The sequence below is a fragment of the Seriola aureovittata genome, chromosome 9 (genome assembly GCF_021018895.1).
Source record: "Seriola aureovittata isolate HTS-2021-v1 ecotype China chromosome 9, ASM2101889v1, whole genome shotgun sequence".
In the NCBI taxonomy this organism is placed as follows: Eukaryota; Metazoa; Chordata; class Actinopteri; order Carangiformes; family Carangidae; genus Seriola; species Seriola aureovittata.
In genome coordinates, this window is record NC_079372.1 from 27,627,312 (window position 1) to 27,640,309 (window position 12,998).

Below are 12,998 nucleotides of genomic sequence, written 5' to 3' on the forward strand. Positions count from 1 at the left end.
CGAGTTGTGTTTCCAACCACCTTTCAAATTAAGTCCAATGTTAACTCTCGTTTTTGCTCTAGTTTTGCCCTCAACTCTGAGGGAAAATATCTGGCTCTTTAGCTTCTAAATGTTCCACCATGTTCGCCAGCAAATTGATAACTGTCTGTCTGCCGTCTGGCATTGAAAACAACTCCCTGCTGATGCTGGAAACGGTGCTGATGAGAGCAGCAAGAGTGAATCAATACAGCTGCAGATTGTCAAACCGAAACAATAAGCTGAAAGATGTTGAAATGTTCCATAAAGCTGTGGGGACATGCAGAGTCGGGTAATCATTTTCTTTAGGTTCAACAGTACAAGTGTCAGTAGACAATGCACAGGCCAGGTGTCCCACTGCAATTTACTCAAAAACTGCAATTTTCTAGTGTAAAAATATTTATGATAGCTTTTAAATCTGACCCATCTTCAATACTCTTACTCAGGAGGACAAACTATTTAAATTAAAATGTTGTTATAATAAATGTTCTTTAAATGCATCATTATCACTACAGCTACACTGCTATTAAAGGAAAACATCTTGGGAGCACTTTGGTGCAGCATTGAAGGTCAAGAGTTACTGAGGTGAAAACTGTGATTATCCTCTGCTGTTTCGTCCTTTTGTGTCACGTTGTGTTTTATGTCTCTTGAGTAACGAAGCATCCACTCTCGAGTCAGGTGTCGTACAGGTTGATGCCATAACAACGGCTGCGTAGCAGAACTTCTTTACTCCACTGAGGAGGGAATCAAGGGCTTCAGATCTTATAAGTAGCCTGGGACCTTCTCTATCAATGAATGCTTGAAGGACTGGCTGTCAGTTATTTATTTGAAAACAGGCCATTTCTTGTCTGGGTGTGTTCAAAATGTTTTTCTTTAAGACAAGCAGTTAGCCAGACAGATAGGTGAGTAATTCTGAGAGCAGAGCTGTTATTGTGTACACAATAAAGCTGGATCAACTTCTCTCTTGCACAGTGTCAACAAAAAGCATTATAAGCTTCACAGAAGTAGTTGTTTATGGCAGAGCTTTTATATTCAACTGTACAGGCATTGTTGCTGTTGTCCTCTACTGTAAAATATATTGCTTAAGTGTCCGCCCCCCCCTGTGTAGCAACAAAAAACGGAGTGAATGGAAAAATTTAGACCCAACTCGAATGTCATCTTCATCTGTTGCTACCTGAAGCACGTAGCACGTCTTATCTGCAGAGTTGTTTACTTATTCAACACCTGACTGCTGCCTCCAGTCATACAAAGGAGAGGATTATGAGGAATTAACACTTTTTAAAAAAAACACCACTGTCATTGTCATTTTTGGATTCAGTCGCTGTGTTTGAAGATGTAACCTGAAGCGAGAACAACTGCCACGATGTTCACATAGGAACAATAAACACATGTCAAGGCTACTGTCTCACGCAGTGTGAAGCCAAAAAGAAATGTGTGTCTTATGAAAGTGGGGGAAAAAAAGGATGACGGTCAGTTGGGGTCATTTTTAATAAAGGTGTTAGAATTTCTGTGGCATCAAGAATATGCTAATTGACTAATTGCTTAACACCGCGGCCCTTACATTTCATACGCCTGTCAAGCTTTCCAGTACAGCACAGTTTACAGGTTACAGTCATAACAGTGGCAGATTTACTAGTCTGAACTGGCAGTTATTTTTGAAACAATGCATTTTGAGCTTTTGAGCATTCATCACATGCTGTTTATGCTGGTAGTTATAGAATCTCACCAGCACAGATCGTGGTCTCTGGGTGAAGGTGGACTCTGGGGCCAGCGAGCGGTGTGCTCCCTCCAAATTCAGGCGGCAGTTTTTGGGAGCCAGGTCTCAAAAAGCAGCGTTGGATCATTGCCTTCAAAGCCCTCAGGGAGTACGATAATGCAAATGTTTTTCCTTCTCCCACTGTTGAGTTGTTCAGGGTGCACAAGCTGTGATAGTGCGCCCAGCTTGTCCTCAATAACTTTAGAGATGTTAGCTGTAATTTCATGAATTGCCTCACAAACTGCTGGTTCAAGTGAGCTAACGTTAGATCCGACACTAGCTCCGGTGTTAACTCCAGAGGTTTGTTGGCTCGGCTCGTCCGAGACTTTGGAGAGTGGGTGTTTCCTGCATGGCATGTTGTCAGCCTGCCTCAAAAAGTAGTTGTTAAGGCTCATTGTAGGCTATGAAGTTATGAAAGTTTGTAGAGTGTTGGGTAAAATGTATGAATCAGTAAATTGGCACACCAGCTCTCCTGAACAAGACCGTCCTTCAAGCTGCCATCTTGAAAACCCCAGCTAGTGTAAACTAACGCTGTCATTCTCCAACTCCCAGTTTTTAATGTTAATTGTTAAATATGGGGACGTACACGTGAATGGTTGTACCAGAAATAGTTGTGTATAGACACTAAAAGAGAGTTGGAGAGAGAAACTTCTTTCTCACTTCCACATAGCTGGAGTGAAGCATGTGAATATTGGATTTTCAGTTTCGGACAGTTACAGAGATTGTCAGACACAGTCTCTCCCCCCAGTTCTGACATTGAAAGGTGTGGGATTGAGGGGTTTCCAAAGCTATTTGACCACCTTACAGAAGCATACAAGCAGACTAACACAAGTGTGGCTGGAGTTGCTGGAGTGTAAACTTTCCCAAACTAAATAAAGTGCACAACAGTGTCCGTGTTGTTACAAACTCTGAAATAAAAGTATCTTTACTTCCACAGGGTGGATGTTCCAGTCCTCTATATAACCTGTAAGCCCTCAAAATAATGCCGTTAGCTAATGGCAAGCTGCTTGCTTGTGGAGGTGATGCTCAGCTCCTGTAGGTAGTAAGTAAGCTACCCAAACATCCTATTTGCACCTAGGTGCTTAGATTGAACAATTTCAGCTCATGATTGTTATTTTCGTGTAAAGAAAAACATGTAATGAAATGTAAAGTACAAAAAGAGCTTTGAAATGTCTGCACCTTTTACTTAGTTGCTGTTTAAATACATATATTTCCCTGCAGCTGACTGAATGTTTTAGATTTACATGATTTTTTTGGTGTTGTGTAGCTATGAGAGCAGAGTTGCATGGTACTAATACAGTATGCAGTATCCACTTGGCAAGATTGTTGAAAAAGCAGTGCAAATCCATAATGTAACACAGCACATGCAAAATAATGTGTTTTTTTTTTTAAGTATGGGTCTTGTGAATACCTTTCACCACGTCTGGGATGAATGTTTTGTTCTGTTTAGAGAAGGCTGGTGTTTTGTTTTACTTGGATTACTGAGTTATAATTCAGTTCAGGGGGTTATGTGTCCCACTGGATGCAATCAAAGTGAACGGTGCTCTGCATATCTCAAACCAAGTGCTGGCAACAATCTGCGTGAAGTGTTACACTGTTTAGAGACAATATATTCAATCACAATTCGCTGTTGTCCTCTGAAATGCCAGCAGAAAGGTCAGAATTAAGTTTGAAATTCCACCCAGCGCACCTGCCATCATATAGCTTTGAGGACAATGGGAACTCATGTAGCTTAAATCCTCCTTTTCTGCAGTAGAGTTTTGTCCCACAGCTACATGACCCAAAAATCACAGAGTGTAAAAGTTCCCCCGATAACCTTCTGTTTGCCGTCTAATGAAGTTCATATAAATTTGAGAGATATGCAGTTTACTTAAAATGACTTTCTTGCAGGATGGTTCTTATCTCGTAAACAGTCTGTCTGACAGCCTAAACACACCCCGAAACAAATCAAGCTGCAGTGGCAGATAGCCCCCCCCCCCCCCCCCCGCAAATGATTTTAGGATCAGATTCATTAACAAAGGGTATTATTGCTTTTTCAAGACATAATATGACTTCACAAAACCAGTTTCAACCCATTTACTGCTGCTTTAATTCCAAAGAAATGCAACATGGTAGAAAAAAAAAGGCATTTTGAAACCTGTGTTCATTGATTATTGGTAATTAATAATGACACAGTCACATTTTTTTTTTTATTCCAAATGTTTGGTATTCAAGGAATTGTAGCATCACAGTATATCCTGCACATATCCATGAGTGGTGGGCAAGTATTTTGAGGCAGATACATGCCAAAACACTGAGCTAGAGCCATGTTATTGTATAATTATAGATTTATTTTATTTTGTAAGTAGTGATTGATATATATGATAATATGATTTCCAAATTGTAGTGATACAATTGAATGAATGCAACCAGCTGTGTTATACACCATCAGTTCAGCTTGCTTCCTTAGAACTTCCCTCATGGGTTCTGATTTTGTGTTTATTTTTTTTTTGTGCGTCATCAATGCTCAAAGTCTGCTTTTGATGATTTCCTTTGAAAGTTATCGCCATACTCATCGTACTTTCAAGTAAGTCAAATAAGTCAACATCCGCATCATGTGGCAATCACAACATACAATTGTAAACATATAGTGTTCATTTTATATTTACACCATTCTGTGCATTTGAAATACTACTCTGAGCATCTCTCCCAAAAATAAATAAGGAAAAACTGCCCAAGGAAAAAAACCAACAACTTTAGGCTCATATTAAAGGCCTGATGATAAAATCAGGTCTCTCTGGTGAGAATATAATGAAAGTACATAGTTAGAGTTTCCACAACAGTTTCCACAGTGGATGAGCTTGAGTACCCACTTTAGCCCCACCTCTACTGAGCAGTGGTTGATTTGCAAAGAGACAGAAATCAAAGAACCAAAATCAAAAAAAAAAAGATTATATGATATTTAGATATAGATGTATACAAAGGCTGAAAAGTAGTTCCTGCAAAAAATGTGTAAATTTTTAAAATTTTTTTGAACATATGAGACAATAAATGCTAATGAAAATCTTAGACAGATATGCAAATATAAACAAACTTGTTTTAAGACTTGAATAAAGTGTAATTCTTGATACTTTGGGAGCCATTTGACATGTTTCAATAATCAATAATCACAATAATCAAGTGAAAGGTACCAGGTGCCAGGTAGATTTGACTGAAAAATCCGGGTTTTTATGGTTTTACAGTTTTTTTTCTATTTATTATTATTCATCATTACTTTAACATCCAAAATTGAAAATATTCCAATTAAATTAAATCATATTATAAGTTTAAGTCAAGATGTAACTCTAAAAATAATAGAAGTAATAATTTGGAACTTTTGAAGCATGTTCATAAGATGATTTAAAACTCTGTTTTTTGTTTATAATCATTTCAGTAAAAGAAAATACATTCCATCACCTCCTGGCACTTGTTTTTTTATGTGACATATTTCTACAGGAAGCTGAGAAAAGGTTAGTCAGTGTCCTATTTGCAGTAAACTGGGACTGAACAATACAGAGAGAAAACAGGGCAAAACAATCGACCTTGGTCAAACTATAAATAGCATGTGCCAATGTGAATAGCAGCATTCAAAAAAGAAGCATACAACATAAGCAGACCAACACATTACAATTCTGAAACTTCATATGACCAGAAGAAACTCTTTTCGAAATAGCAGCAAATATGACTGACGATACTGACTCTGTTTTAACTTTAAAACTGAAAACTAAACTGACTTGATACTGCCGAAAATATGGGTTTGACACATATTTATTCACAATGCAGAATTCCCTATATGTTGTGTGCTACAATAAATACATGTTATAAAGTATATACTGCACATACCATATAGCCAGCTTCAAAAAAATGAAATTATTTTAAACATCATGTTTATATATGACATACCAGCACTTGGGGGCTGGAGTGTGATATAAAGGAAAGTTATTTCACTGTTTATTAGTGTATTAGAATAACAATTTATTGACTTAACCAACCACTTATGGAAAAAGTTTTTTTAAATGGTCATTAATGAATGATGAATACGTTAATTCATATTGAAAATAATTTACAATAATTTCTGTTGCTTTATTTACTAACGGGTGTTCTTGTCATATTCTTTTGTGTTTTGTAAATGAAAGAAATTCAGTTAGCTTGTGTGCTATCCTAAAAACGAAATAAGTCCATCTAAAAGAAAAAACAGGACCTCTGATTGGCCAACTGAAAAGGGAATTTTGCTGACTAGCCAATGACAACTGAAATACCCTTTTCAAAAATTAAAATTTTTATATTTTATTTAAGTCAGAATTCTCCAATACATTAATTAATTGGGACATTTAATGTTCACATTAAAACATTTTAAACCCATAGATTACCATTTGCATCATTTAAATACTAAATTAAATAATAATAGACCTATCATTAACTACTAATGTGAGCAGAGACAAATGTAAGGTAATGTAGACCCAAAAAACAAACACTATTTCACTATTATGACTATTTCAGTTTAGCAAAAGAAATGCACATAGTGTCATAAAAAATTGCATTAAATTACTGATTTAATAAAGACCGTCAGTCTTGTTTTATCAGAGCTGCAATATTAACATCAGTGTTCAGTTTTCAACCTTGTTTCCTTGTGCAGCTGTTGGTATGAAGTGTGACACATCCATAGCTGTAAACATTCAGGAGGCTGATTGAGCTGCACAGTGATTTCATTTCTACCTTTACGTCTTTATTCACATCCAAAAGCTGAAAAATCACTTCTCTCAGAGGCTTTCATGGTCATGAAAATTGACAGTGATGCCAAGGGCAACTTATCAATCACTGACCAAAAAATAAATAAATAAATGAAAAATCTAAGCAGACAGCAAACAACACTTAGCAACATAAATATGACCAGTTAAAGTGAACACCCAAAACACATCAGAGAGGAACGTGATAGGGGTGCGTATTGAAATGATCAGGTTGAAATGATCATTTAAAATAAGCTCCAAAAGAAACAAGCCTCTGCAAGCTTCTGGGTTGATTTTAAAAAAGTGTAGCTGCACACTGCACCAGCAGCACATACTGCAGTAAGGCCAGCAGTAACTCTGCTGTAGACATGAAGGGGACAGCCATCACATACTGTAAGAGCTCAAGAGCAACAATTAAACAATTTATTCATTCATCATTTATCCCAGGCTGCCCAGTGAAAGCTATATATGCTCACCAACTGTGACAGGAATAGGTTTATTATCAGCCTCTTAACCAGTTAACATTCTCTGATGGCCATTAAACTTTATTAAGATCCATAAACCATGAGTTGACTTGTGCAAGATTTATTATAAATACACAGGTTGAAATTACATTTATATACCACACATTTTCAGCAGAAGATAACGTTTTAAGAGAAATGTAATGGCGCCTGAACAAACTGTAAATTGTTCAATAACAACATATTTTATTTGTTTTCCCCATAATATCCACTCTTGCAATAAAATATCCACTTGTACTGTAGCAGGTCAAGCATTATTAACATTTTTATAGTTGTATTTATAGGCACAATGTCAGGGAAAGATTATGGTATTTGTTGAATATTGAAAAAGGCAACAGTGACTTGAAAAATTATTTACTTTATTAACATGTAACCAAAAATGATGATGATCTTTCCCTAACCTCATACCTGGAATCACTGATTTTTTTTCTGGTCACTTGGAGGCAGCAGAAACGCGCTGTAAACACAACACTAACATATATTTTCACCTTTTAAGATGACGTGGTGAACTTGTTAGCAAACAGTTGCCTATTTACACACCCAGCAGGTACGGAGCAGCATCAGCATTCATTTGGATTTTTGCTTCTGGCCACCTGATGGATGTTAAATGTATTATTCACTCTTCTTTTATAGCGCTGTTTTTGGTCTCCACCAACTCTTGCTCCACTATGTTCACCAGCTCGTCAGTAACATTGTGCTGTTTGGTGCTGATGAGAGCAGTGACGGTGACAGTAGCAGGCCATAAAAAAAAGTGAAACTGCATAGCTGTGGGTTCATCACTACGAGCAAAGAAAGAATTACATTTCCCTTAATATGCATGTGGCAAAACAAAATGGTGGAATATAAATGTAACATCAAAGAGACAAGGTGGACAGGTAAGATAAACTGACCACTAGAATTCATCAAAAGCATAACACTAGTATCAGTAGTGAGCCTAAATGATCAGACACGGTGAGACACTATGGGCCCCTGGGCATGGACATGTTAAAGGCCCCACAAGTCCCTAAATAGGAGCAAGTCCCCCATATTGAAAGAAACTCAAAATGGCAACCAGGTCAAATTTTGTGTCTCTCTGTGGTTGTTTGGCGTCTTGGTGTCTCTCTGTAGTTATTTAGCAGCTCCTTGAGGTTATTTTGTGTGTCATCTTATATCTTTGTGGTTATTTGGCATTATTCTTCTGTTAGTCAGTTTATGTCTCTTTTTAGTTGTTTTGCATTTGTTTATAGTCATTTAGTGTCTCTTTGTGGTTGTTTGGCATTATTTTATAGTTATTTTATGTATAATTTTAGTTCTTTTGCAGTTTCGTAGTTATTTGATGTCTCTTTGTGATTGTTTGGTGTCTCTTTTTGTGGTCATTATGTGTCTCTTTGCAGCTGTCCTGCATCTATTTTTAATTGTTTGGTGTCTATTTGTAGTTGTTTTGCAGCTGTAGTTATTTGATGTCTCATGGTAGTTGTCTTGCATCTATTTGTAGTTGTTTTTATTTGTGGTCATTCTCTTTCTCTTTGTGGTAATTTTGCATCTCTTTCAGCAACATTTTGGAGGTGAAGCCTAGGGGGCCCCCTGATCTGTTGGGGCCCTGGGCCTGTGCCTCATGGGCCCATTCAGTAATCCATCAGTGCCTCTTGTCATTAATCACTCTTGTCATTGATTCTTGTCATGAATCCCCCTCAAATTCAAATTAATTAGTTAAATCAAGTCATCTTCCATAAACATGGATCTAGGTTATCAGTGACCCATCATCCCTCTTGTTTGACTTGGGACAAGTAGCTCCAAAGAAAAAGAAATACCCCCCAATACTAAGCAATGTTAAAACTTTGGTGATGACAAGTCACACAAATAACACAGGCATATAGAATTTACACCCAAGAGGCAGATGTACTAGAATGCAACAGTTGTCATGAAAAAAATCAGTATGCTAAACATATTCCAACAGGTCAAAGTTTGAAGAGTACTTTTGGGATGTTTTAGTGTTCCTCTCTGAGGCTGCTTGAGTGACAGGAACATAGAGCGGGAAAAGGAACATTTCAAGTCTCTTTCATCTGGACAGGGACTCAGCACTTCAGAGAATGCAAACGATTTCCCAAAGTCTTATTTCCTCTCTCTGATGTTATCCATTTCCATTTATCATAATTCAACCATTTGTCAAGATCCGACCGATGCAGCAGTAATGTTTTGATTATACAGTGACAACACATTATGAAGAAGTCAGTAAGCTTACAATCTTCTTTTCTTACAGAGGGAACACGAGAAAGCCAGAAAACGTTGAGTACTGCCATCCACCGACTAGGTTTCCCTTCTCCAGCTTTAGATAGACTTTGTCCTCCTTTTCTAGATAAAGCAGAACTCCATTGGTGGCCGCCTCGCGAGTCACATCTTTGTCACCCGCAAAGGCAGAGATCACTGGTTTCCCATTCAACATCAGGTTCACCTGGACAATCCAAAAAATTAACAATAAGCAACCGTAATGGAAAAGGAATAGTAATAGAAGATCTGCTTATGCATAGTTTACTTAACAACAACAGCAAATACAAAAATAAACATATTAATAATAATGAAAATGATAATAATAATAAGGATAGTCGTTTAAAATACTTTTACAATATGCTAATACAAACTTTGAATTAAAGTTTAGAAATTATTTGGTGTAATTTGTGTTTTTGTTATTGCTGGCACATATATTGATTTTTCGAAATATAGTTTTTTTTCTGTGTTGTGCTGCTGATAAATTTCAGTTCAGTTTTAGATGTGATTGGTTTTTCTTTTGGTGAGCTGTCTTTATGAGCTCTTTGGGGTTTTTATAAATCTCAATAGCACAATCATTTTTTCTATAATGCACTATAATGTTTTTGTGTGAGTGCCTTGTTAATTGTGCAAAAAAACTAAATTAAATTGTAACAAAATTAAAGCACTTCAGCACTACATTTAAATGAAATACAGCAAATAAAAGTATGAAATAGAACAAAATAGCCAATACCCCAAAATACAAGAAAATGAGATGAAAAAAATTATACATAAAAATGAATAAACCAATTAAAAAATTTTGCGATTAGCAATTTTTTACATTCTTTTTAAGAGGTTTTGAAAAGTATGTGCAAAGTGAGAATATGTCACTAACTTTTTTTTAATTTGCAAATAACTTTAACAAAATGATCAAATACAAAAATAAAAAACAAAAAACCTTATTATAATTATTATTACATTTACAAATCATGGTTCAATTTTACATTGTCTATGCTTTGTCTCTTTTAGTTATTAATGGTGTCAATACTAATAATACTAAACTTAAAGGGAGGGTCCAGATAAAACAATGATTTGCTTAGAGAGATAGTCCGTGTCCCCCCCCCCCCCCCCAGTCCCAACAATGAAACATTTTTCCAACTCAATCAATTGTACTGTAGCTGTGTGAAGTAAACAGAAATGATACCTGTATGGTTTGACTCTGGTACACTTTAATGACATGGAAGTTAAAACTGTAGATTCCTTTTCTCGGGGACAAAAATACTGATTCAAATGTGAAGTAGTTTCCTATATTCACAAGGACCTATGAGAGGAAGACAAAAAAGACACTGTGACAAAGGTGTTTATATAGTCAGCACCTCAACAAAGGTTTTAATTTAAAGTCGCACAGGATTGACTGTAGTGACTACCAGGCTTCCCCCTTGTTCAGACACAAACTGAATGCGACACAATTCAAAAGACATTTAATTCAACCTTTTGTCTGAATGGATTAAAACACAACATTTAACTATTCTACTTCACGAGAAAACAATATGATGTTTGATCAAAGAAATTTGATGAGAAATGAATCTTGTTGTTAGATTTTATAGACAAAAGAGGGATTTTCCCAGACTTTACCCTGAAAAGAATCAAGCTTGAAAAAATCAGAAGCTTTATTCATCCTGCTTCTTTAAGTGGCACATGCGGAGTAACCTAATGCATATCATAGACTTTTAAAAAAGCACATATTCTTACTGTTACTTAAATGATGCACTCTGTATGTAAGTCAGAATATACAGCGTAGTACTTAACGCTGTCTCATGAGGCCTACAGTATTTACACTGATACAGAAAATGAACTCCTTTTGGTCATGATTGATGGAGGCAGGAGAAGCTGCTGTCAGTACCTGCAGAGTCTCCAACACACCAGTCCCACCTGTTCAAGACACCCCTGCAGGCTCAGCCAGAACCTTTGACAAATGTTGCTTTCATAGCAACAGCATGCACATGATCCACACCAATCAGATTACTTGCAGTGCGTTATGACACCAAAAACATCACGTTATGTAATTTAAATGAGAGGGCAGAGGATCAGTTGAGTGATATTGTTACAAACACCTTTACGCGCGGCCCACCGCTGGGTGACTAATCAAATCCTTGTTGTTTGTGCTGTTGCTTGATTTGTTCGGGTGTATTATGTTATGGTGATTGAGTGTGCGCGTGTACGTGCGCGCGCGCATGGTGGGGGTATAGCTTTGAGGCACAACTGATAGGTGCGTGCAGGCTCTGCGGGAAGCCTGCCCTCAGACATAATCCAGTCACTTTCCAGCCTGCCTGCATGTGATTATGTGCACTTGTAGGCTATAGTATCCTCATGCCAACTGCTGCCAGACTCAAACTAAACTCTTAAAACTGCCATGACACTTTAATGTTTTGCATTACATCTCAGAACTGAGCTAAAGGTGGAAGATTTATTAGAAATCAAAGGACTGAAATTGACCAAGACAAAGTATAAGGTTTTGACAGACAGGGAAATACAGAAAAAGTGTTATAAAAGGCAAACTTAACCACTTTTTAACATTTGTACTGTTCAATAAAATGATCTTAACCTGATCGAAGTAGATTATTCTTGTTTTGTTGCTCATCTCCGAGGGCTCATGGTTGTTGCTCCGGACTGCAGAGAAAGCCACCTTGGAGTTGGCGGCGCGCACTGAGATGCCTAGCGGAGAGGACGAAGCCTTCCAGTCCGTGGTCGGGTTCGAGTCGCACACCACGAGGCATTTACCCTCCAGGACGATCGGTTCCGTGTCATTCTGACCACTCGCCATCTCAAAGATCACAGTCCAGCCGAGCATCAGTATGAGGGAGTTCACCATGGCGCTCTCTCTCTCTCTCTCTCGCTCTGACAGCTGTGCCAGCGCCGATTCGAAAAAGAGAGACCGTCTCCTGCACCACACAAGTTTCCGAGTCCCCTCCACTGGTCTCTCCCGCCGCAGACGTGTCTGACGCTGTTGGATTCTCTTATTGGATCCTTAGATGTGCCATATCCGAGTTAGACATTAACAAAAAAAAACTAACGAATCCTTATTAAGTATAAACCTTATTTTGAAGTCCACGGAGTGAGAGAGATCACTGACTGTTGTCTATGCGTCTCATTTTCAGGCAGACTTTATTTTAAAGCTCGAGGATGAGACAAAAGTACACCATGTGAAATGTTTTAGGGGAGACTGGTCCAATCTGAGAGGCGAATCAGTCGATGAATCGTCCATAGCCCTCACTCCCACTCCGAAAAACGCGTCTGACAGCAGATGTTCTCCGCAGTGATGTGCTGCATGTGTGCGCGCCCAGCCATCCACTTTACGCACGCACGTGGCAAAAGTTATAATTAACTGTCCCCTTGTAATTTGCTTAAAGATTATATTCCTCTAATTCTCTATAAAATAGCCTCCAACCAAAGTGTACATTCATTAATTGGTCGTAATTATATGACTACCAGAGGACACACCGGATATAATCTGATAGCTCTGACTTTCCATCTCTGAGATTCAGGAGCAAATCCACGAAATAATTATCCCCAAACACATTTCTATTCATTTCCGGTTTTGAGTGATTCTGTAATCTTTAAGTACAGAACTGAATCTGCCCTCAAGCAAGAGTTTGACTCTTTTTTTTTTTTGTAAGAGCTCCCTGTGTCCACTGTGGCTGTAGGTTTCGCAGTGATGCAGTGACTCATCATAATCTC

General features: G+C 37.7%; 1 protein-coding gene across 1 annotated transcript; it reads right to left on the reverse strand.

Annotated features, from left to right (window-relative positions):
- Nucleotides 1–3,946: 3,946 nt before the first annotated feature.
- On the reverse strand, nt 3,947–12,785 carry cbln4 (cerebellin 4 precursor). The gene is made up of 3 exons (XM_056385398.1): nt 11,866–12,785; nt 10,465–10,581; nt 3,947–9,468 (listed from the first exon to the last, which is right to left on the reverse strand). The coding sequence occupies exons 1-3, from the start codon at nt 12,130–12,132 to the stop codon at nt 9,271–9,273; spliced, it is 582 nt and encodes a 193-aa protein (XP_056241373.1). The 5' UTR covers nt 12,133–12,785; the 3' UTR covers nt 3,947–9,270.
- Between the last annotated feature and the right edge of the window lie 213 nt (nt 12,786–12,998).